This window comes from Bufo bufo, chromosome 6 (assembly GCF_905171765.1).
Source record: "Bufo bufo chromosome 6, aBufBuf1.1, whole genome shotgun sequence".
In the NCBI taxonomy this organism is placed as follows: Eukaryota; Metazoa; Chordata; class Amphibia; order Anura; family Bufonidae; genus Bufo; species Bufo bufo.
The window spans coordinates 104,633,569-104,657,877 of NC_053394.1; the positions used below are offsets into that span (position 1 = coordinate 104,633,569).

General features: G+C 44.8%; 1 protein-coding gene across 6 annotated transcripts in view; it reads left to right on the top strand.

Annotated features, from left to right (window-relative positions):
* TACC2 (transforming acidic coiled-coil containing protein 2) overlaps positions 1-24,309 on the top strand; it is a 181,915-nt gene that overhangs the window by 51,917 nt on the left and 105,689 nt on the right. For all 6 annotated transcript variants that reach the window (XM_040438035.1, XM_040438034.1, XM_040438036.1 and 3 more), the window contains exons 6-7: positions 1,602-1,736; positions 8,940-13,724. In XM_040438035.1, coding sequence (XP_040293969.1) covers positions 1,602-1,736; positions 8,940-13,724 — 4,920 coding nt within the window. The remainder of the gene's footprint in view (positions 1-1,601; positions 1,737-8,939; positions 13,725-24,309) is intronic.

Sequence of the window (24,309 nt, forward strand, 5' to 3'; positions counted from 1 at the left end):
TTTTCTGTCCACAATGTGGTCAATGGGGACGGATCCGTTTTCTCTGACACAATAGAAAACAGATCTGTCCCCCATTGACTTTCAATGGAGTTCATGACAGATCCATCTTGGCTATGTTAAAGATAATACAACCGGATTCATTCATAACTGATCCATGACGGATCCAGCAAAAACGCTGGTGTGAAAGTAGCCTAAGCGCTTTACACACAGTAGTCAAGCAAGGAATGATGGAAGGTTTCAGCTCTGAAGCTTGCAGATGAATGTAGCTGTGGAGAATAATACAGCCTGTAACTCCGAATCAGTATAAGTAATGCAATGTATTTACAAATAAAAGCAACATAGATGCATAACACTAGATCTATCACTAGTAACATAACTAGATTAAAGAGGACCCGTCCCCCCCTCCTGACATGTCTGTTTTAGTAACTACTTGCATTCCTCATGTTATAACAATTCTGGAGCATCTATTCTTATGAGTCTATGTTGTGCTATTCATCTAGTACTCCTACTAGAAGTTTGAGAATGAATTGCCATCAGTTTGCAATGAAGGTCCATCTGGGTGTTACCAGGTGGTGGTGGGGGGTCCCTGTACAGTCTGATATTATTCAATCAGTGCTGCCAGTATCACACTCTGCAGGGACACACCCAACCACCAGTTGGACCTTTATTGCAAATTGCTAGTAATTGTAGCTGAGGAAATAAATCCTCATCAGACAAGAAGAGTCTTTGTTGCCTGCCAAGAACGGTTTTGAGAACCATGCTGTAGACCCTACATTTGCAGAGGGTAGTATTGATCATTTTTACAGCAGTATAAAATCAATGATAGCTGGAATTGAACGAATCATTGCAATACTTGTCCAGTATAAATGAGTCTTTATGAGAGGAACTTGGACGGTATAACTTTAAAGGGGTTTTACCATCACATACAATGGGGGCATATCGCTAGAATATGCCCCATTGTCAGATAGGTGCGGGTCCCACCTCTGGGACCCACACCTACAACAAGAACGGAGCGGGAAATGAATGGAGGGTTCACTGCGCATGCGCAGCCGCCCTCCATTCATTTCAATTGGGCCGCGGAAAATAGCCGAACGCTGGCTCAGCTATTTCCGTCTGCCCCATAGAAATGAATGGGAGCAGGGGCCACGCGTGCGCAGTGCGCTCCCATTCACTTGTATGGGAGCAGCGGGGGAGCAGCGCTTGGTGGTGGCTGGGAAACCTGGGGTCCTCCAGCCACAGCTATCCCCGCTCCGTTCTCCTTGTAGGTGCGGGTCCCAGAGGTGGGACACGCACCTCAGACAATGGCGGTACATCCTAGCGATATGCCCCCATAGTTTGTGATGGGAATACCCCTTTAACAGACATCGCATTTCCTTGAAAAATATGGAAAGTTTGGATCGTCATGCGCATTCTTTCCATGTGAGTTGAAATTCTAACAAGTTTAAAGGTGCAAGGGTCATGATTGTCTCCAGTTTGTCAGCTTGTCGAGGACGTGGAAAGTTACAGGGGACAATACTAAGTAACTCGGAAAAAAGTGATGCATTGCTCGCACTGTTATTTCACCTATTTCCCTCTGTTTAGCGATCCTTTTATTTTCCCAGGAGTGGAGACGTTACATCGCAGCGTAGTGCCTGGGAGGAAGGACAGCTGCTTCCTGCTCTTCCGCAGACTGATCTTTATATAGAGGGACTGGAATATAAGGAATCTGGGCAGAGCGCGCAGCCTGGCACCATCAGGTATCATTATTATGGGCATAACTCATGTGTTTTTTTATTTAACAGCTGTGAGCTTGGAGCGAACTATTTAAAGGGAAAAATGCAATTATTCATTACTTGAAAATAGCCTGAGCTTGTCCTATTGCCTGCTGCATGCTGGGTATGCTTGCACTGAATCTTCGCTTGGGAGCTGAACATGCTGCTGCTGCTGGTGCTGGTCAAGAGCTGGTTGCTGCTTAATCTAGGGCTAAGTATTAAGGGGTTTTCTGACAGTTTTTTACTAATGACCTTCCTCAAGATAGGTCATCAGTATCTGATCGGTGGGGGGTCTGACACCTGGGGCCCCTGCCGATAAGCTGTTTGAAGAGACAGATTACCAAATACAGTGCTTGGTTTCTCAGCTCAATCCCATTCACTTGAATAGGACTCCGCTGCGCCTAGGCCATGTGACTGATGAACGTGATGTCAGAAGCCTAGGGTAAGCTGTGAGAAGGCTGTGCACTCAACGCCACGCCAAACAGCTGATTAGCAAGGGTCCCAGGTGTCAGACCCCCACCGATCAGATAATGATGGCCTATGCTGAGGATGGGTCATCAGTGTAAAAGAGTTAGAAAACCCCTTTAACATAAAACAACTAACATATTTTGCACAAAAAAAAGACAAAGAAATGAATCTGCGGTGTAAACAGAACAGAACTGAATAAACATTCATATGAAAGGTATTCATTCTCGCATAGTTTTGACCTACTTTGGAAAAGAACATATTAATACAGTTACAGTTCTTCTAAACCCTGTTACTTGAGTTGTTCCTTTAGTAAATTTACCAGGCTGGGGGTGTCAATGGATTAAAACGGTTTTTCCAGGATATTGCATTGATCGTTAGGATTGTTAGTGGTGGATTCACTGCTGTGACCCCTTCTGATCAGTAGAACAAATGGGCAGCAGTGCTCACTAGAGTGCAGCACCATGCAAATGTGGCCGTGCATGGTACTGCAGCTCAGCCCATCTAAAGAGGACCTGCCACCTCTCCTGACATGTCTATTTTAATAACTACTTGCATTCCTCATGTAATAACAGCTATGGATCCTCTATTCTTATGACTCTATGTTGTGCCATTCCTCTATTATTCCTGATAGATGTTTATGAAAGAATTACCAGCAGTCTGCAATAAAGGTCCAACTGGATGTGTGTCCCTGCACCCGGCACCCCCGCCGATCAGCTGTTTGAAGAGAAGACGCGCGCCGTGCCTGTGCTGCCTCCCCTTCACTGTTTACCTTCTAGCCGTTGCATCTGCAGCGGTGAGCAGATGTAATTACACCCAAGCCATCCCATTCATTTCAATGGTACGGATCGCTCCTATACAAGTGTATGGGAACGATCCGTCCCATTGAAATGAATGGGACGGCTTGGGTGTAATTATATCTGCTCACCGCTGCAGATGCAACGGCTAGAAGGTAAACAGTGAAGGGGAGGCAACGCTGGCAGGGCGCACGTCTTCTCTTCAAACAGCTGATCGGCGGGGGTGCCGGGTGTCGGACCCCAGCCGATCTGATGTTGATGACCTATCTTGAGGATAGGCAGTAGAAATCGAAGGCCACAACAGCATATCTATCCAATATCTTCTTTATTGTTCAAAACTCCAAAAGTACAATGTACAAAATAGCAACGTTTCGGCTGTATCTAGCCTTTGTCAAGCATATATTACAAATGTTAGTGCTCACATATAAATAGTAAAAGCTATGCACACCCACAATATTGGTCACCCAATGAACAGATAGATCGGCGAACACAAATCAAATTGCAACCAATAACAATAGAGTCTCACAGCAATATCTAATTAATATGTATACGCCTATCTATCTCACCTGTATAAACTTTCCATAATGGCGACTGGTGCGGCACTCAGCGCCCCGCTGCAATGACTGCGCATGTCCGCACACGTCATTTGTCCGCGACTGTGCAAGGTATAGCAACATCGCGCGAGATTAGACTAGCGGCGTCAACAGCCAATCAGATGCACCCGCCCGGGCGGCGTCATAGCCGGTGTGCAAGTCACGTGACCGGAGAAACTCCGTCACATGACCGCTGTCAGTATGTATCTTATTATTAGCCGCGCTGTGTTGCTATAACAAGCCAGTACAACATTAATACATTATACAGAGAGACATGCAGAGTGTGTTATATATTTATAGGTAAAGAAATGCACATGTCATAAAAATGGAAATAATAACTGCTACAAACCGGCATGTGCCTTTCTTTACCTATAAATATATAACACACTCTGCATGTCTCTCTGTATAATGTATTAATGTTGTACTGGCTTGTTATAGCAACACAGCGCGGCTAATAATAAGATACATACTGACAGCGGTCATGTGACGGAGTTTCTCCGGTCACGTGACTTGCACACCGGCTATGACGCCGCCCGGGCGGGCGCATCTGATTGGCTGTTGACGCCGCTAGTTACTAATGTTACTATACCTTGCACAGTCGCAGACAAATGACGTGCGCGGACATGCGCAGTCATTGCAGCGGGACACTGGCCGCACCAGTCGCCATTATGGAAAGTTTATACAGGTGAGATAGATAGGCGTATACATATTAATTAGATATTGCTGTGAGACTCTATTGTTATTGGTTGCAATTTGATTTGTGTTCGCCGATCTATCTGTTCATTGGGTGACCAATATTGTGGGTGTGCATAGCTTTTACTATTTATATGTGAGCACTAACATTTGTAATATATGCTTGACAAAGGCTAGATATAGCCGAAACGTTGCTATTTTGTACATTGTACTTTTGGAGTTTTGAACAATAAAGAAGATATTGGTTGGATATGATTGCTGTGGCCTTCGATTTCTACTGCCTATCTTTGGACCGCCTTGGATCTGGGGTCTCCTGCCCAGTTGTTGCATTTATACAACCACAGCTCTGCAAAGCCGAGTGAAGTGCTGCTTCTACCTCCTTTTTTCCTTGCTATCCTGAGGATAGGTCATCAATAAATATAACTTGGACAACCCCTTTAAGGGGCTATGACTGCTTACTGATGAGGATCATTCGGGTATCATTGGCATCAATGCAATATCTTGGAAAACCCCTTTAACAATATATATATATATATATATATATATATATATATATATATATATATACAGTACAGACCAAAAGTTTGGACACACCTTCTCATTCAAAGTGTTTTCTTTATTTTCATGACTATGAAAATTGTAGATTCACACTGAAGGCATCAAAACTATGAATTAACACATGTGGAATTATATACATAACAAACAAGTGTGAAACAACTGAAAATATGTCATATTCTAGGTTCTTCAAAGTAGCCACCTCTTGCTTTGATTACTGCTTTGCACACTCTTGGCATTCTCTTGATGAGCTTCAAGAGGTAGTCCCCTGAAATGGTTTTCACTTCACAGGTGTGCCCTGTCAGGTTTAATAAGTGGGATTTCTTGCCTTATAAATGGGGTTGGGACCATCACTTGCGTTGAGGAGAAGTCAGGTGGATACACAGCTTATAGTCCTACTGAATAGACTGTTAGAATTTGTATTATGGCAAGAAAAAAGCAGCTAAGTAAAGAAAAACGAGTGGCCATCATTACTTTAAGAAATGAAGGTCAGTCAGTCAGCCGAAAAATTGGGAAAACTTTGAAAGTAAGGGCTATTTGACCATGAAGGAGAGTGATGGGGTGCTGCGCCAGATGACCTGGCCACCACAGTCACCGGACCTGAACCCAATCGAGATGTTTTGGGGTGAGCTGGACCGCAGAGTGAAGGCAAAAGGGCCAACAAGTGCTAAGCATCTCTGGGAACTTCAAGACTGTTGGAAGACCATTTCAGGGGACTACCTCTTGAAGCTCATCAAGAGAATGCCAAGAGTGTGCAAAGCAGTAATCAAAGCAAAAGGTGGCTACTTTGAAGAACCTAGAATATGACATATTTTCAGTTGTTCCACACTTGTTTGTTATGTATATAATTCCACATGTGTTAATTCAAAGTTTTGATCCCTTCATAGTCATGAAAATAAAGAAAACTCTTTGAATGAGAAGGTGTGTCCAAACTTTTGGTCTGTACTGTATATATATACATACACTGAGCAAAAATATAAACGCAACACTTTTGGTTTTGCTCCCATTTTGCATGATCTGAACTCAAAGATCTGAAACATTTTCTACATACACAAAAGGGTCCATTCACACGTCCGTAGTGTATTGCGAATCTGCAAATTGCGGATCCGCAATACACCCGGCCGGCACCCCCCATAGAACTGCCTACTCTTGTCCGCAATTGCGGACAAGAATAGGACATGTTCTATTTTTTTGCGGAGCCGCGGCCCAGAAGTTCGGGGCCGCGCTCCAGAAATGCGGAGAGCACATCCATTACTGCCACATTGAGAATGAATGGGTCCGCACCCGTTCCCGATATTGCGTAACGGATGCGGACCCATTTGCGGACGTGTGAATGGACCCTAAATCTGTGTTAGTGAGCACTTCTCCTTTGCCGAGATAATCCATCCCACCTCACAGGTGTGGCATATCAAGGTGCTGATTAGACAGCATGAATATTGCACAGGTGTGCCTTAGACTGCCCACAATAAAAGGCCACTCTAAAATGTGCACAGTTTTCCCTTACTGGGGGAGGGGGGTCAGAAAACTAGTCATTATCTGGTGTGGCCACCATTTGCCTCACGTAGTGCAACACATCTCCGTCGCATAGAGTTGATCAGGTTGTTGATTGTGGCCTGTGGAATGTTGGTCCACCACTACTCTTCAATAGCTGTGCGAAGTTACAGAATATTGTCAGGAACTGGAACACGCTGTCGTATACGCCGATCCAGAGCATCCCAAACATGCTCAATGGGTGACATGTCCGGTGAGTATGCTGGTCATGCAAGAACTGGGATGTTTTCAGTTTCCAGGAATTGTATACAGATTCTTGCAATATGGGGCCGTGCATTATAATACTGCAACATGAGGTGATGGTCATGGATGAATGGCACAACAATGGGCCTCACGATCTCGTCACGGTATCTCTGTGCATTCAAAATGCCATCAATAAAATACACCTGTGTTCTTTGTCCATAACATACACCTGCCCATACCAAAACCCCACTGCCACCATGGGCCACTCGATCCACAACGTTGACGTAAGCAAACCGCTCGCCCACACAACGCCACACACGCTGTCTGCCATCTGCCCTGAACAGTGAAAACCGGGGCTCATCCGTGAACAGAACACCTCTCCAACGTGCCAGACGCCATCGAATGTGAGCAATTGCCCACTCAAGTCGGTTACGATGATCAGTCAGGTCCAGACCCCGATGAGGACGACGAGCATGCAGATGAGCTTCCCTGAGACGGTTTCTGACAGTTTGTGCAGAAATTCTTTGGTTATACAAACCGATTGTTGCTGCAGCTGCCCGGGTGGCTGGTCTCAGACGATCATGGAGGTGAACATGCTGGATGTGGAGGTTTTGGGCTGGTGTGGTTACACATGGTCTGCGGTTGTGAGGCCAGTTGGATGTACTGCCGAATTCTCTGAAACGCCTTTGGAGACGGCTTATGGTAGAGAAATGAACATTTATTGCACGGCCAACAGCTCTGGTAGACATTCCTGCAGTCAGCATGCCAATTGCACGCTCCCTCAAACGTTGCAACATCTGTGACATTGTGCTGTGTGATTAAAATGCACATTTCAGAGTGGACTTTTATTGTGGGAAGTCTAAGGCACACCTGTGCAATATTCATGCTGTCTAATCAGCACCTTGATATGCCACACCTGTGAGGTGGGATGGATTATCTCGGCAAAGGAGAAGCGCTCACTAACACAGATTTAGACAGATTTTTGAACAATATTTGAGAGTAATGGGTCTTTTGTGTATGTAGAAAATGTTTCAGATCTTTGAGTTCAGCTCATGCAAAATGGGAGCAAAACCGAAAGTGTTGCGTTTATATTTTTTCTCAGTGTATATACTGTATATATGTACAAAAGGGAGATTCCCTGATTAAGACACCCTAAAATTAGCAATGGATAGTTCTGGTGTAATGTCACCCTGGATGCACCAATTATTGTCGATCATCACCTTAGCCCTAGTATGTAGCCAGGATATACACAGTGGAAGATTACAACTAATTGTAATTCTAAATGCACTGGAATTCTGCCTCAAACTGCCCCAAAATTGGTATGCATGCTTTGGCCCAAATGTATTATGCGTTTTAGACCCTTTTTGTTCCTCATTGAACAGTTTTGGAAAAAACGGGGCGCAGCATAGAAAGACACAAAATATTGGTGTCAAGTAAATCAACCAATAGGAAAAATTTCCTAAAATAGCATATAACACTGTGATAAATTTTTCACAGCTTCTGTTTAGTGTAAGGCTAGTTTCACACTAGCGTTAAAATCTTCTGGCAGGCTAGTGTGCAACTAGCCTTAGGCCTAAGACAGTAATAATAAATCTTCCCCCCTGTTTTCTCTAGGAACATATGATATTACTAGGGTACATCATATTAGCAACTGCTAAGTTTCATTGCAACAAATGTTGACTTAACCTTGTTGAGCCCGATGAGCATTCTTCATTCTTAGCATGCTGAGCTTGCTGTTCTTCTAAGTGTAGTGTAGTAGGCTTGTAAGCTTGTGGTGTTCTTGGGAATTTCCTTTGCTGCAGTTACTCTTGCCTTGATTCCATCTGCTTAGATTAAGTCCAGCACTGTTGGGCTATTTTCCTATTTGGCAGTGTCCTCTGTCTGGGCACACAGAACTCATTCATATCTTCCTGGTAGCTAGATAGCATCGGAGACACATGCCAATACTATGTATTCCTTTGGCTACACATATTAGCGGGTAGATTATGGAATTGTGTTGTCTTGAAGGTTTTCAAATGCTATAGTAATCTGTATTGGCCTAATATTGGTGGTCGTATGATACCACTCACCTAGTAACCAATCAGTTTTTTTGATTATTCCAATCAGAGGGTGTTAAATCTAATGTTAGGCTGTCCCTGGAACTTTTTTTTGGAGTTACCTGACTGCCGGTTTTCATAAATATCATGATTATTGACTTAAGCATGTGTTGCATGGTTTTGCATCTCTATCTTAGATTCTGCTTGGTGTTTGGTTTTAGAAGTCTGCATGCATCCGCCTCTTTTCCTGCGCTATGCTTACCTATATTTATTGGAGGGATGAATTATTTGAACCATTTGCCTTGTTAACTGCAGCAACCTCACCAGTGAAGAAGATTCTGGGGATGAAGAATACTCTGCAGCAGAAGATATTGGACTGATTGGGATACTCAGAGAATGGGGACAGCACGTATTGCCAGAAAATATCTCTAAGATCCAGGAAGAGGAGAAAAGCATCCTACCAGAGATGCCTCAAGCAGACCCATCTTCTAAAGTAACGTCAGTGATCACCAGTGGATTTAACGTTCAAGCAAGTGAAGATTTATTGGGAATGCAAGATACAGAACCAGAATTCGGTATATCTTCCATAACTAACTTTAAGAGCAATGATGCTGCAATACAAAGTGACTGCAATCTCGGAAATCCAAGTGTTCTTCCTATGACTTCCACACCACAGCTGATTCCAGCATCTAAAGAATTATTCTCTAAAAATGCAACACTATCTCAGCCAGCGAGAATGCTCCAAGAACCAGATGACATTTGTTACCAAACAAAGGAAGTTTGCAAGGATAGTAATACTGATCAGGTAGAACAGAAAGGATCATACAACAGTAGAACTTCAACTACAGATCATGGAAATAGCCAGACTTGGGGGCAGAGCCATTTAATCCTGCCTGTTACAACAGATGGGAGCTCAGACAACCATAAAGATAAACTCCCCATACCACATAGTCTTGAAAAAGAGAGCTGTCTCCACAGCGGAGAATCCTCTAAAGCTGAGAGCCTTGAACCCAATCTGGTGGTGTCAGAGCTCAATAATCTTGTTACATCATTGTTTAATCAACAGTCCCTGCTTGAGGTGACCGGACCAGAAAGTCTTCATGCACAGATGGGTAAGATTACTGCCTATCACAATTCTCCTGTCGATGTACCTGATAGACTAAAGGCAGAAAAAAAAGAATGCCTTGATACTGAAAGACATGTAAAAGAGACAACTTCAGCAGAAAACATTCAGCCTAAAAATGCAAACACTGAAATTAGTGAGGAGCATGGCTTACAAAAAAAGTCCACAAGAGATGATGAAAAATTTACTACTAAAGACATGAAAAACCATAACGTACAAATAAAGGGTTTGAAAAATAGACCCAAAACAAAAAATGCACCAGTTCACATGACCATGGGTCTAAATGAAGATGTAAATCAGCTTACTGTGGAAACCACAGCAAGTCTTGTAGATACATCTCTGGACCTTGCACAAATGACTGCTTCAAGTGATCTAATTCAAGTAGTTAATCAGACTAATGCTGAAACAGGAAAAGATATTACATTTCAGGACTCTGTGAACAATTTACTCTTAGAAGATGTGTCAACTTTTTGCCTAAATACCACAGAACTACATCTGGCAGCACCAAGTCCTGATATAAAGGAAGATATAGCAAACGGTTTACCCATATGTAGCAAACACCAGTCACTCACTTCACCTTCCATTGGTGAGGATGGACTAACTTCTATAAGGCACACTGAAGTGACATCCCAGCAAAACATCGACCTTAGTCCACTGGGCCTTACTGGGAATGAGTTCACAACATTGCAACTTGGCATGGACATAGAGAAAGTGACCACAGGAGAGACGGGGGATGTCAATGATTTGCAGAGGAGCACTCAGGAGGATGTTGAAGCTGATGGACAAAGTTCACTCACTCCCAAGCAAATGGCTTTAAAAACTGATGCTAAAAATAGTTATTTACCTATTTCCGCATGTCCTGTTATTACAGGACACTCCCCAGACACACAGGTTTTGCCAGATATGCTATTAGTTTCTCCACTGGATCCTATTTTCTATTTCTATAGTCGTGACAATAAGAGGGACTACAAGGATGGATCACATCCAAAGGAAGAAAGTTCCCTTATTGAAAATTCAGAGACATTTTCAGTTCAAACCAAGGTGAATACCAGCCAAAACCAAAGTGAAAAAAATATGTGCTTAAATACTATGCATCAAAACCAAATTCCTGATATTAATGCAAAGCTACAATCATCCGACCTGTCTGATGTGGAAAACCTGAACCGCAAGCCAGATTTTACCATAGGGGAGTCATCCAAAGTTCAGCTAAAGCAGAATATATCTGCCTCCACTCCAGAAGAGTTTAAAATAGTAGACCTCAGCCCAAACCTGGAAAGCAGGTCTACAAAGGAGAAGGAGGATCTTTTGATCACATTGAGTCAGCAAGAAATAGCGTTCTTAGAGAACACACCCTACCTTGACCATGTTCTGTGTCATGGCAAAGTCCTGGAGGAGAAGGCACATGAATCTTTATCATTAACATCAGAGCTTTCAGAATACATATCAGATTCTACAGCCATGGGTGATGTAACAGACAAAACCATCTCTACAACTTGTAAAGACACTGGCACCATGGGCACTGAAGATACTTTGGGACTCCAGGAGGACAATATTTTACTTTACAGTCAACCAGATGAAGGCTTAATTCCAGAAGAGAAACAGTCACTGAAATTACTAACAAAAGGTCAGTGTCATGAAGATGAAAATGCTAATGAAGGAATTCCTACTACTCAGGCTCAACTTGAGGTTTCTCCAGATGCTTGTACGCAGCTTCACATGCTAGATGATAAATCAAGCCAACTTGAAACAGCAGGTGTCAGATACAGCTCTATGGAAATACCAACAGATTGCTCTACAAACAAACCGGATATTGAAATAGATGTTGGCAATATTGGTGATGTTGCAGTAGACACTTCTTCTCAAGATCTACATAAGACAGAGAATACAACTAATCTCTCAAGGGTCAGCCTTCAGTCTGAACATTTGCAAATATCCTCATTCTCAGCACCAGATAAGAATTTTGTATCTGAACATGACAATTTAAGTGTTCCTCTTCACCCCAGTGACAGCAGAGAAGATGTGAGTCCTTTGCCAGCCATTTGTCCAGAAGCTGAAACTCAGGTATGTGATGATCTTACAATCAAGACTAAAAAGTCTGATATTAATGAAAGTATTATTAATAAAGATTTATCTGCAAAAGCCCTTAAAAATACTGATGAGGTTCAAAAAGCTAGCATCAAACCTCTTAATGATACCATTGAGGCAGTTTTTAACAAATGTAATATGGAAACAGCACAAACTTTCACTGATCAAAGGAGTTATCATGAAGACATTGAAAGTACTGAACATGTGGCTGCATGCTCTTATACATTAGCAGAGGAACCACAACCTCCTGAACAGTCTTATCTTCCTAGTATAAGGGTGAACGAAAAGGGCTCCATGTCTTACCTTACATGTGGAGCTGAACCAACAACAAAATCGCAGAGTGTAATAGAGGAAGCAAATGAGAAAAATGACAAAAATGATCCAGAGGAACTCACGCAAGTGACAAAATTACATCATTCAGTTATTGATAACCACAAAGATATATTGCATAGCATTACAACAGATGGACCTGGAGAGATATTCAGTGAGAAAGCTCCATTAGATACCACACAACCTTCTATGTCAATTCACAAGCTCATGGAATGTACCAATGCACACACTGTTAGCACAGAAAAATCAGAGGAAACATCTCATAATCTGCATCATAATATACACAAGGAAGTACACCCTCAGGAGAAACATCCTGAAATGGCTTTTGAAGTAGTGCTTAACCTCTGTCCAGAGGGTGGAGAAGAAATGATCCATAGTTATCAGGAACACAGTGATGCAGTGAAGGAAAGTAGAGGAACAGAAATGTTACTAGAGCAGAATGAAGCTGATATTATCCATACAGATTCAGTGAACGCAACATCCAAGGCCCAGGTTGGTTGCATGAAGAATTCAGAATCTGCTCCACAGCAGCATGCCCCCTCTGGAGAGAAAACTGAATATCCTTCAACAGAACCAAGTCAAATAAGTTTCGGAATAACAACTGCTGAACCTGAGATAGTCAATCCTTCTGAAGAAACAGGAGCACCTATCCTCGCCACTTCTGGGGCTTCTGATGGGCATAAAATCATTCCTGTACCCACACAATTTCTTCCAAAAGGAAAAAGTGAGAACTGTGAAGATGCAATGGAACCACAAATGGTCAACAATGAGCTGATTTCTGATCATCTAAACCTTTTACCTGAAGAAGAGGAAAACAAAGTTTCTCAAGCTGCAATAGAGAAGTTTGACTCAACTGCAAGAAAAGTAGATGTTGTCCCTGAAATAACAGACACATTAGTTTCTGATTCACTAACTGTTAAAAAGTCAGATATTCTTCCTGACATGTCAGGTTTCTCAGTTAAGGAGACAGCAATCCTATCTGATGAACCACATTTACTTTCAGAGCAGGCACATAGGGTATCTACCGCTATAAGCCCTCCTTCTGATGACTTGACAACTTTATTGGAGCCTGAAAGTTCTGAGGAGACACATGTTGCTCAAGATACAGTTCACATAGAACTGGTCAATGAAAAATGTGGTCCGTGCCCAACGGAAACAGTCATTTTACTGAAAAAAGAACAAACTGACCAAGTGGTATTTCCCACAAACCAAGGAAAGGCATCCACAGTCTCTGGACCACCAGGAATTGACCACACAGAAGACAAGATACATTTTCCTACTAATACAGCTATTGGAAGTGATCTATCAAATTTTTGTGGTATTTCTACAAGTGTCGCTCAACAAAAGTCACCTTCTTTTCCATGTGAACCAGAACATTCTTCTCCAGTCATTAGAAGCCCAACATTTCCAACATCAGACTCTTATAGCTTCACCCAGAAACTGCGTAGTGTCCTCCATTCTGATCGGCCAGTCACAAAAAAGTCTGTGAAACCTTCACCACCTGTGCCACTGATGCTCCCATCAAGTCCAACGATGCCTCAAGAAGGAATGAACAATCAAAGGTATTAAAGTTATTTTGTTAAATCAGTTTTTTGGAACCTTTAACAAATATATGTATATGTTTATAGAAATGGGCTTGTGGATATTCCCACATATTAACTATGGAAACACTCAGGTTGAAAGTCGTAGTGCGACTTCAATTATTACATATGGGTTAAAAAGTCTATTGCAAAATGCCTAACACAGTTGGAAATTTTGCAGTAATCACTGATCACTTTTCTACTAGGCAATAATTGCTATCACATCAACTATTATTTTACAGCTTTACAACTTTTGGATGAATGACTTTTCAAACCACTGAAGAACGATTTAGTGGTGGATTGAAACGTCATTGCAGAGGATCTGCTGACCATTTCTAGCCTCTAGCCTCTCTACAGACTCATGAAATCAACAATACAACTTTTTCGTTGATAGCAATGTGCTGTAATTTGTACAATGCAGTTACATTGAGCCCAGTAGGAGCTGTCATAACTCAGAGATATGGAAAACTTGTTCCATTGATTTTGGTCTGATCCCTTTCTGCACTAGGCCTTGTTCTCACCATGAGTCATGACTTATGTTTTTACTTGAATCTTGATAGATAGGACAAATAAAAAAAAAATTACTGTATGTTCAGCCTCTGCAGAAATTTGTGGCAAACCCATGATACATCTGACATTTGGCCGATTTGAAAATCTGCAACATGTCCAAAAATCTATGCGTTCTTTTTCATGTGAATGGGATTTTAATTCTGCACTAAAAATTGGCAACCAATTTGCAGTGAACATACAGAACCCTTACACAGCATGTTAATGTGCAACAGTTTTTTTTTACAATGCTGTTCATGTCTGCAATGAAAAGTTATCACCCATGCTCCATTCACTTCTATGGGCGTTCCAAGAACAGTCAAGTGTGCATGCTGGGACTTGTAGTTTCACAACAGCTGGAGTGCTGGTTGCTTAGCCCTGGTCTACATAGTAGGTGCTTGGTAAGCAGGTGATGTTGCTTCTATTTTCTCCCCTTTTTTTTCTCAAACAGCCCCTTTTAAATTCCACAGCTCTGCAGAATATGTTGATGCTATGTAAATACAGATCACTTTCATTACTATTAAATAAGGTTAACATATTGGGCTTATCTTCCTAACCTTAAAGGGCTAGTCTCCGGGGCGTAGCTAAAGGCTAATTGGCCCTGGTGCAAGAGTTCAGCTTGCCCCCCTCCCCCCCCCCCCCCCCCCCCCTCTACTCTGCGTTGGTGCACCTAGCTTTTCCGCTGCCCGAGGCAAATATTGAAACGGCGCCCCCCCCCCCCCATGCCAAATCCTCAACCTAACCCCTTCCCTCCAGTCCTACTGTTAAAGGGGTTGTCCTCTTTTTACTACTGATGACCTAACCTCAGGATAGGTCATCAATATCTGATCGGTCGGGGTCCTCCGGCACCCCCCAACGATCAGCTGTTTAAAGAGAGGGCATCGCTCATATGAGAGCTGCTTTCTCTGTTCTGTTCACCTGCTCGCCGTAGCATTTGCAGTGATGAGCAGGTAAACAGAGCAGAGAAAGCAGCGCTCATACAAAAAAAAAGCGGATAACCCCTTTAAAGACATACTTGGAAAACATTACATACAGGGTCATACAGCGCCACATACCTCTTACATCCAGTGACTTCTCTTCTCTGATGTACTGTAGATATTCTCTTTCCTCTTTTTCTCCTGTCAGACCAGACCACCATGGTGACTTCTTTCAGCCGCGCCTCGTCTCTGCATAGTTTAACAAACAGACATCTTATTTTCCTACTTTTCCATCACCCTCCCACCTTCTCAACACCCCATCCTGCCACCCCCAATAGTGTGTCCACTGTGCCCCCCAATACTTTCCTGCAGAAACAGTCCCCTGAAAATACTGGTACCACACAGATAGTGCGTCAGTACAAAAACACCCCTTTATATTGTGCGCTAGAACAAAAAAATCCCCCCTTCCTTTCAGATCAGACCCCAATATAAAACCCTAAATAAGATCCCCCCCATCTCAGACCAAACCCCCTTTAGACCTCTATATAAGACCCCATATAAGACCCCAGTTTTAAACCTCAGATCAGACCCCTATTAGACCTCTATTTAAGACCCCGACCCAATATCAGACAAGACCCCCATTAGACCTCCAGACCGCCATATAAGACCCCCATTAGACCTCCAGACCCCCATATCAGACCACCAGACCCACATATCAGACCATCAGACCCCCATTAGACCTCCAGTCAGACCCCCATTAGACCTCTCCAGACCCCCATTAGACCTCTCCAGACCCCCATTAGACCCCTCCAGACCCCCCAGTCAGACCTCCAGACCCCCCATAGTCCACTCCAGACCCCAATTAGACCTCTCCAGACCCCCCATTAGACCTCCATATCAGACCTCAGATCAGACTGTAAAATAATAAAGTAACTTACCTCTCCTGTCGCCACTCTCCCTGTCCTGGCTGTCTTCTCGTCTCAGGGCCCGCGCTGCAGTCACCTGACCTCCTGCAGCGTCAGGTCAGAGTGCGCTCTTTACGCCCTGACGCTGCAGGCAGCCAGGACACAGCAGCGCAGGCCCTGAGAAGAGCGAGCAGGAGGAGGGGTAAGTACTGTACAGCACTCACAGCGCTTCTCTCCCCCTCCTCCTGCAGACTAGTGAGCGCTTCCATTATGGAAGCGCACACTAGTATTCCCTTTATAAGATGCACTGCATCTTATAAAGGGAAAAATACAGCACCACTGGCAAGGGGGGCCCTCTACGACCGCTGCGACCCCTATAGTTACGCCAGTGGCTAGTCTGGTAATTTGACGTTAACCCCTATCTTCAGGATTGGGATAACTATTAGATCGGTGCGGGTTCTACCGCTGGGGCCCCAGAATGGGACGCTGTACTCCCCAGAATGAACAGAGCATCAGATTTGTCATGCACTCTGTCGCTTCATTCATCTCTATGAGATTGTCAGAGCTATTTCCAGTATGTCCCATAGAGATAAATGGAGCGACACGCTAAGCCTGCTGCTCTATTTATTTTGGTGGCCCTGCGATAGGACCCCACAAATCTAATAGCTGTCCCTAATAGTCTGGTTTGGATAGGGAATAAGTTTGAATTACTGGAATATCCATTTAAAGCCTCATGCACACAACCGTATTTTTTTTCTGCATCCGATTAGCATTTTTTTCATTTCAATGTGGCTGCAAAAAATGCAGACAGCACACTGCATGCTCTCCGCATCCATATGTCTGCATGCCCATCCCACAAAAAAAATAGAACACGTCCGTTTTTTTTTGCAGACAAGAATAGCCATTTTTACAAAGGGGCCCGCGGAAAGTGCAGGATGCGTACCAACCACATCCGTATTTTCCTGATTCGAGATCTGCATGGTGTACATGAGGCCTAACTACAGGATGGCCCACAAACAATAGCCCACCTCCAGCGATAGTATGACAAGATGAACGAGCAAGTGGATTGTTTAATTGCCCACAACTCACAAAAGATGCTGAAAGCGGTCCCCGTTCACGTCTCTGCATCTTTGGGCACATCGGATTATGCTGGCTGATACTGCTTGCAGCTCTTCAATAGTGATGCTGCAGAAGAAAAAAGTCTGCTTTTTCCAACAAGATGGGGCAACATGCCGCACCTCACAGAACTCACTGGACGGGTTCATGAACTGTTTACAGAGGAGCAAACTGTGAGCAAGGGGTTATGGCCACCACGTTCCCCAGACTTGTCCACATGCAATTTTTATCTGTGGGGAAATTTAATCCAGAAAGTTTCCACGAACAATGATGAACTCAAGGAGAACATCACAAACGCCATCCGCAGCATCACAAGCAGTATCAGCCAGCATAATCCGACCTGCCCAAAGATGTATAGACCTGAACGAGGACCACATTCAGCGTCTTTTGTGACTTGTGGGTAATTAAGAAAAAACAATCCACTTGCTCATTCATCTTGTCATACTATCGCTGGAGACGACTACTTTTTCGTGGGCCACTCTGTATATCAAAATAGTGTTGTAGGGACTGACCATAGGGACAGGTGCTCTATTCATATTAAACCACCCTTAGGCTACTTTCACACTAGCGTTCGGAGCGGATCCGTCTGATGTTTCATCAGACGGATCCGCTCCTATAATGCAGACGTTTGCATCCGTTCAGAACGGATCCGTCTGCATTATAACTTAGAAATTTTTCTAAGTGTGAAAGTAGCCTGAACGGATCCGTCCAGACTTTACATTGAAAGTCAATGGGGGACGGATCCGCTTGAAGATTGAGCCATATGGTGTCATCTTCAAGCGGATCCGTCCCCATTGACTTCCATTATAAGTCTGGACGGATCCGCTCGCCTCCGCACGGCCAGACGGACACCCGAACGCTGCAAGCAGCGTTCAGGTGTCCGCTCACTGAGCGGAGCGGAGGCTGAACGCCGCCAGACGGATGCATTCTCAGTGGATCCGCGTCCACTCAGAATGCATTAGGGCCGGACGGCTGCGTTCAGGGCCGCTTGTGAGCCCCTTCAAACGGAGCTCACGAGCGGACACCTGAACGCAGGTGTGAAAGCAGCCTTAAAGGGGATAGGATAGGTCATCAGTATCAGATCGGTGGGGTTCTGACTCCCGTCACCCATACCAATCAGCAATTTGAAGAGAAAGCCGTGTTTGTACGAGCGTACCTTTTCTGCTCTGTTTACCTGCTCGGCGTCCCCATTAACTTTTATGGGACAACTCTGTCTGTTCAAGTGTATAGGAAGGAGCCGTCCCATAGAAGTGAATGGGGACGCCATAATTACACTGCTCACCACTACAATTGCTGCGGCAAGCAGGTAAACAGAGCAGAGAAGGCAGCGCTCGTATGAACACTGCTTTCTCTTCAAATTGCTGATCGGCGGGGGTGACGGGAGTCGGACCCCCGCAGATCTGATATTGATGACCTATCCTGACGATAGGTCATCAATAGTAAAAAGCGGACAACTCCTTTTAAGGAGAAATCAGAGTGGTTGTTCACCACTGGAGACCTTTTCTGCAGACCCCCGGCAAACCCACTTTAGGAGTCATACTTATCTGATCCCCACCACTGGGTTCTGGCTTCATCACTACCCTTTGGGCACCACACAAGTCATATAGTGGCTGCATCCATTTGTCATGTCACTGGGTCACGCGACACATAGGTGACTCCCACCACGGGTCCAGCCACACTGCGGGATCTGCAGAAGAGGTGCCTCCCCAGACACCCATGTATAGGCTTTTGTAATTTTATGTAATTTTTAAAGTTCATACGCGGGTGTCCAAGGAGTGATGGGCTGGACATGAAGGAGCACAGGACTACAGTACAGCATTATGCGGTGCTGGGTCTGATCGCCCGGATACGATTTGTCCTTATGAAATGTCAGTGACCTCATTTTAAAGAGCATTTCCACCATTTCTCAAACTGCTCCCAATTTCACTAAGACATTTCTTAGGAGCTGAAGACAAGTAATGTGGCTGCAGTTCCCCCAGGGATTCTCAACCAGGTTTTGCAGGGTCCAGAATGGAAAATCTGCCCAATTATGCTGTGATGCCTCCTTCCCTCTCATAACTATAATTTGATTACCTAATCAGGACTAAAAGAAAGCGGAGTAGAAGCCCTGTGGGGGTTTTACTGGTTCCCATTAGTTTTTGCAGTAACCCTACAAGAATTTATGGCTAAATATACGGCTCACACATTAGGACAACTCAAGAAAATATCTTCTTAGCTGCAAAAGTGGAAAGCACCCAGCACTCGGAAATAAAATCCAATTATTTTACTTCGGACACATAGAAAATGTAAAATTCAAGTTGGCAAAAATCTGCTTAGGGCTCATGCAATGTTGTGTGCACAAACACACAAGCCACTACCCAAACTGTACTGTGAGTCTGCAATACACACCCATAGGCACTCCCTGTGCCTCTGTGCAGTACCTCCGCTAGGCACCATGTCATATTTCTTCCTTAAAAACTTTAGCACTTTTTTTTAACCCTATTTGCACAAAGCTATCCCCATGCCTTATTATTCATTTAAAGGGTTTTTCCAGTTATGATGATCTTTAAAGGGCATCTGTCAGCACATTTGTACCTATGACACTGGCTGACCTGTTACACGTGCCTTTGGCAGCTGAAAACATCCGTGTTGGTCCCATGTTCATATGTGCCCACATTGCTGAGAATTTATTTTTTATATATGAAAGTGAGCCTGTAGGAGCAACGGGGGTGTTGCCATTACACCTAGAGAATTTTCTCAGCAATGCAGGCACATATAAACATGGGACCCAGGGGCGGACACGGACAGCAGAGGGCCCCTGTGCAAATAATGTGCCTGCCCCCCCCCCCCCCCCCTCCTCTCAAGCCAAATTCTCAACATAACCTATTCCGTCCTAGCATTACTTATAGCAATACAAAACATACAGGGTAAGACTACTTTCACACCTGCGACACTACGCCACGGCCACCTGATCCGGCAGAGAATGCATGGAATTGGCCGGACACAAACCAAACACAGGCATGCAGCGGTTTGTGTCCCACTGATTCTCTGCATTTTTGCCGGATTGTGGCCGATCTCTGCCAGACCCCATTATAGTTAATGTGGCCAGCGGACATTCTGTCTGCATCCAGCAGTGCTGGAGCATTCCGGAAGGCTGTTCTCTGCTGGAAGAGCCTGCCAGAATCACTAACTCCGATGTGAAGGTAGCCTAATACAGGTCCACATACCTCTTACATCCAGTGACGTCTTTTTTGATGTAGATGTTTTCTGTCCTCATCTTCTTGTTTCAGACCAGACCGCCATGATGATTTCTTTCAGCCATCTCTTCTCTCTGCAGGGTTTGACAGACAGACATCTTAGTTTCCTAGTTTTCCATCATCCTCCCACCTAATCAACACCCCTCTAATACTGTGCCTGCTGTGCTCCCTATACAAGTTACACACAGATAGTTCCCCTTAAATAATTACTGGCACACAGTGTCCTAAAAAATAACTGTGCCCAGGAAACAGTGTCCCTGACACTAATAGTGTAAATATAATGTTCCCCAAAAATAAGTGTGCTAAGCTGATACCGTGCCAGGATGCCCACCAAAGTAACAGTGCTCCCTAAAATCCCACCAAAAGAAATAATTATCTACCAGACAACACGTAGTAGTACTAGTGCCCCTACAGTAATAATGACCCCACTGTGTCCCAGAAGTAATAATGCTCCCATAGTGCTCATACTAGTATTCAAGTTCCTCATAGTCCCTCAACTGTAATAAAGCCCACCATAATGCCCCCGGTGGTAATAATTCTCTTTATAATGTGTGCCAGTACATAAAAGTGCCCTGTTGTGTGGCAGTATAAAAAAAAAATCTCCACTTAGTGCCCCCTGTACAGTCAATGTCCCCATAGTACCCTCATAATGTGTGCCAATGCCCTCTACTGTTTGCCAAAAAAAACCCTCTTAGTGCCCCCAGTTAAGCCAAGGTCCCATAGTGCCCTATAATTTGTCCCAGTATGAAATACTCCTATATCGTGTGCCTCCCCTTGTTCCCATGGTGCCTGACAATGTGCCAGTAAAAAATGCCCCCATAATGTGTGCCAGTATATAAAATAGGGTCACCAGTAGATGCCCCCACACTGCTCCCCCCTTCTTAGTGCCCCCCATGTCTGCCAATATATAAGATAGAGCCCCAGAAGATGCCCCCATAGTGCTCCTCTCCCCCCTTCTCCATAGTGCCCCCCATGTGTGCCAGTATATAACATAAGGTCCCCATAGTGCTCCTCCCCCTCCTTAGTGCCCCCCATGTGTGCCAGTATATAAAATAGGGCCCCAATAGTACTCCCCCCTCCATAGTGCCAGCATTTAAAATAGGGCCCTCCATAGTGCCCCCCATGTGTGCCAATATATAAAATAGGGCCCTCCATAGTGCCCCCCATGTGTGCCAATATATAAAATAGGGCCCTCCATAGTGCCCCCCCATGTGTGCCAATATATAAAATAGGACCCCAATTGTTCTCCCCCCCCCCCCCTCCACAGTGCCCCCATGTGTGTTAGTATTTAAAATAGGGCCCCCATAGTGCTCCTCCTCCTCCTCCTCCTCCTCCATAGTGCCCATAAGATAGGGCCCCCAGTAGATGCCCCCATGAGTGCCAGATAGGGCCCCTAGTAAAGTGTAAATAAATAAAAACATAAACTCACATACTTACCTCCTTGCCGCTTTCAGCGATGCGATGCAGGCCTCTTCTGGCCTGTGTCCCACGCTGTATGGCTCAGGCGGCGTGATGACGTCCTCGCGCCGCCTGTTCCGTCCTCTGATAGGTTGCAGGCCTAGTGCCTGCAGCCTATCAGAGGAAGGGGAAGGGAGACGCCTCTCCCCTGCCCCGTCGCAGCATCCATCCGTATCGCTGTCCTAAGGACAGCGATACAGATGAATAGAGATGAGCGCTTCCACAATGGAAGCGCTCATGTCCCCCTGCTGCCGGTAGGAAGGGGCCCCCTCCTGCTCTGGGCCCCTGTGCAGCCGCACCGGCTGCACATGCGGTATGTCCGCCCCTGATGGGACCAGCACAGATGCCTTCAGCTGCCAAGTGCACATGCAACAGGTCAGCCGGTGTCATAGGTACAACTCTGCTGACAGATGCCTTTTAGGCAAGGGCCTGCGGCCTGCCCCCTGAAACAGAAGCTTCTTACATACCTCCATCTTCTGGTCCCCATACTGTTTTCTTCCGGCAGTACTTGGACATAGTCACATGCACGGCTCCAGCCAATGACTAGCTTTGGTGGTGACATGCTGCTTGTGGCCAGTCATTGGCTGGAGCGGTGCATGTGACTATTTCCAAGTACTGGCAGAAGAGAACAGTATGGGGACCAGGAGACAGTGATAGCATAGGCATCGTGGAGCAAGTCAGTATGAATCCTTTGTGCCAGGGGGCAGGCTGCGGGCAACCTGTCACTAGAAGAATGCAGTGCAATCTGCAGGCAGCATGTTATAGAGCAGGAGGAGCTGAGCAGATTGATGTATAATTTTGTGGGGAAAGATTCAGTAAAACTTGTAATTTACACATTTAAACCTTGTCTCTTTCTATACTTAGGAGTCATGTGGGCGGTCCTATCAGTGATTGACAGCTTTTCTTTTATGTTTAGTTATGGAGAGCTAGCTGTCGGTTACATTCACACTTGCTTTGTTGTTTTCTGGTATTGAGATCCCGGAAAAAAACGTTTCCGTTTGGTCCTCATACATTCCGAATGAAAAGAGATCCATTCAGGATGCATAAGGATGTGTTCCATTCCAGCAGCATTCTCAACTGGACACAAAACCGCTGCAAGCTGCGGTCATAAAAGCTGAAAAAAACGGATCCAGCTCTGAAAACAATGTAAGTCAATGGTGACGGATCCGTTTTTTATGGAACCTAAAAAAACGGATCCGTCACCCATTGACTTACAGTGTATTTAGTGACGGATTGTTCTTTTCCGTTTGATTTCACACAACCGCAAACGGATGCATCCAGATGTGCAAAATCTAAACGGATCCGTTTAATTCCGGTATTGAGATCCTCTGCTGGATCTCAATACCAGAATTAACAACGCAAGTGTGAAAGTAGCCTAAGACCGCCCACATGACTCCTATGTAGAGATGGGCGACTTGATTCGTACAAATAGAGTTCTTTACCTGCGATGGGCTGTCCCTGCTGCTGACGAAGATCCTCCTGGCCGCCTGGTTGACAGGGCTGGACATCTCATCCGACCCTGACAATCTCGCACCTGTGCCACTGCTCATAGTAGTGGCGCAAGCGCAGAGGCTCTGCTGCTGAAACCAAAGCAGCAACTGTGCATGAGCCTCTACACTTCTGAGTAGCAGCACATGAACAACCGCAGCTTCGAAAGCGGTTGCGGAGCTTCTACTCGATGCAGTGTTCCAGGTGCTAGATTGTTAGAGCTAGGCGACATGTCCAACCCTGTCTATCAAGCAAAATGCATTTTGGGGGCCCACCGTACGGATACATTCTAATATTGCCTGCTCACACAGCAGCAAGATGCTACCAGATGATGGAATATGGGGGTCCCTGCAGCAACTTTGAGAAGGTAGGTCCTGGGGAGAAGAGGACACTGGCAGCTTTCCTCTAGACCTAGAAGTCATCTCAGCTCTGATCGTGTCTATGATAATACACTGGGGAGTTTCTATAATAATCTATCAGGGGCCCACCGGGGGATTCACCTGTACCCCTGTGGGCTCTTTATAGTTGACAGTCATAGCTATAATTAAGCTATCCCTCAATTTAATTGCAAACTGCTAATCAATAGTCCTGTTGTAATGAGTGGACTGCCTTGTGTCCTATTGATATCTTGAGGCAACTAGACTATGCTGACTGTGGCATCTAGCAAGCTGTAGTTTCTGGAACAGTCCTTTGCTGACTCTTGCCCCCAGGTTGTCAGGTGGCACCTCCTCCATTGTGCGTCCCAGCATACTTCAGCTTCCTTGGCGACTGTACTTTGTTGACAGGTCCTTACTTTGTCCAGGGCGGCTGTACTGGATCAGGTTGCACTCAGGAGGTGGAGAACACATGCCCAGAAGAAGACAAAAGGCGGATTACAAGCATTAGAGCAGGTCTCTCTTAT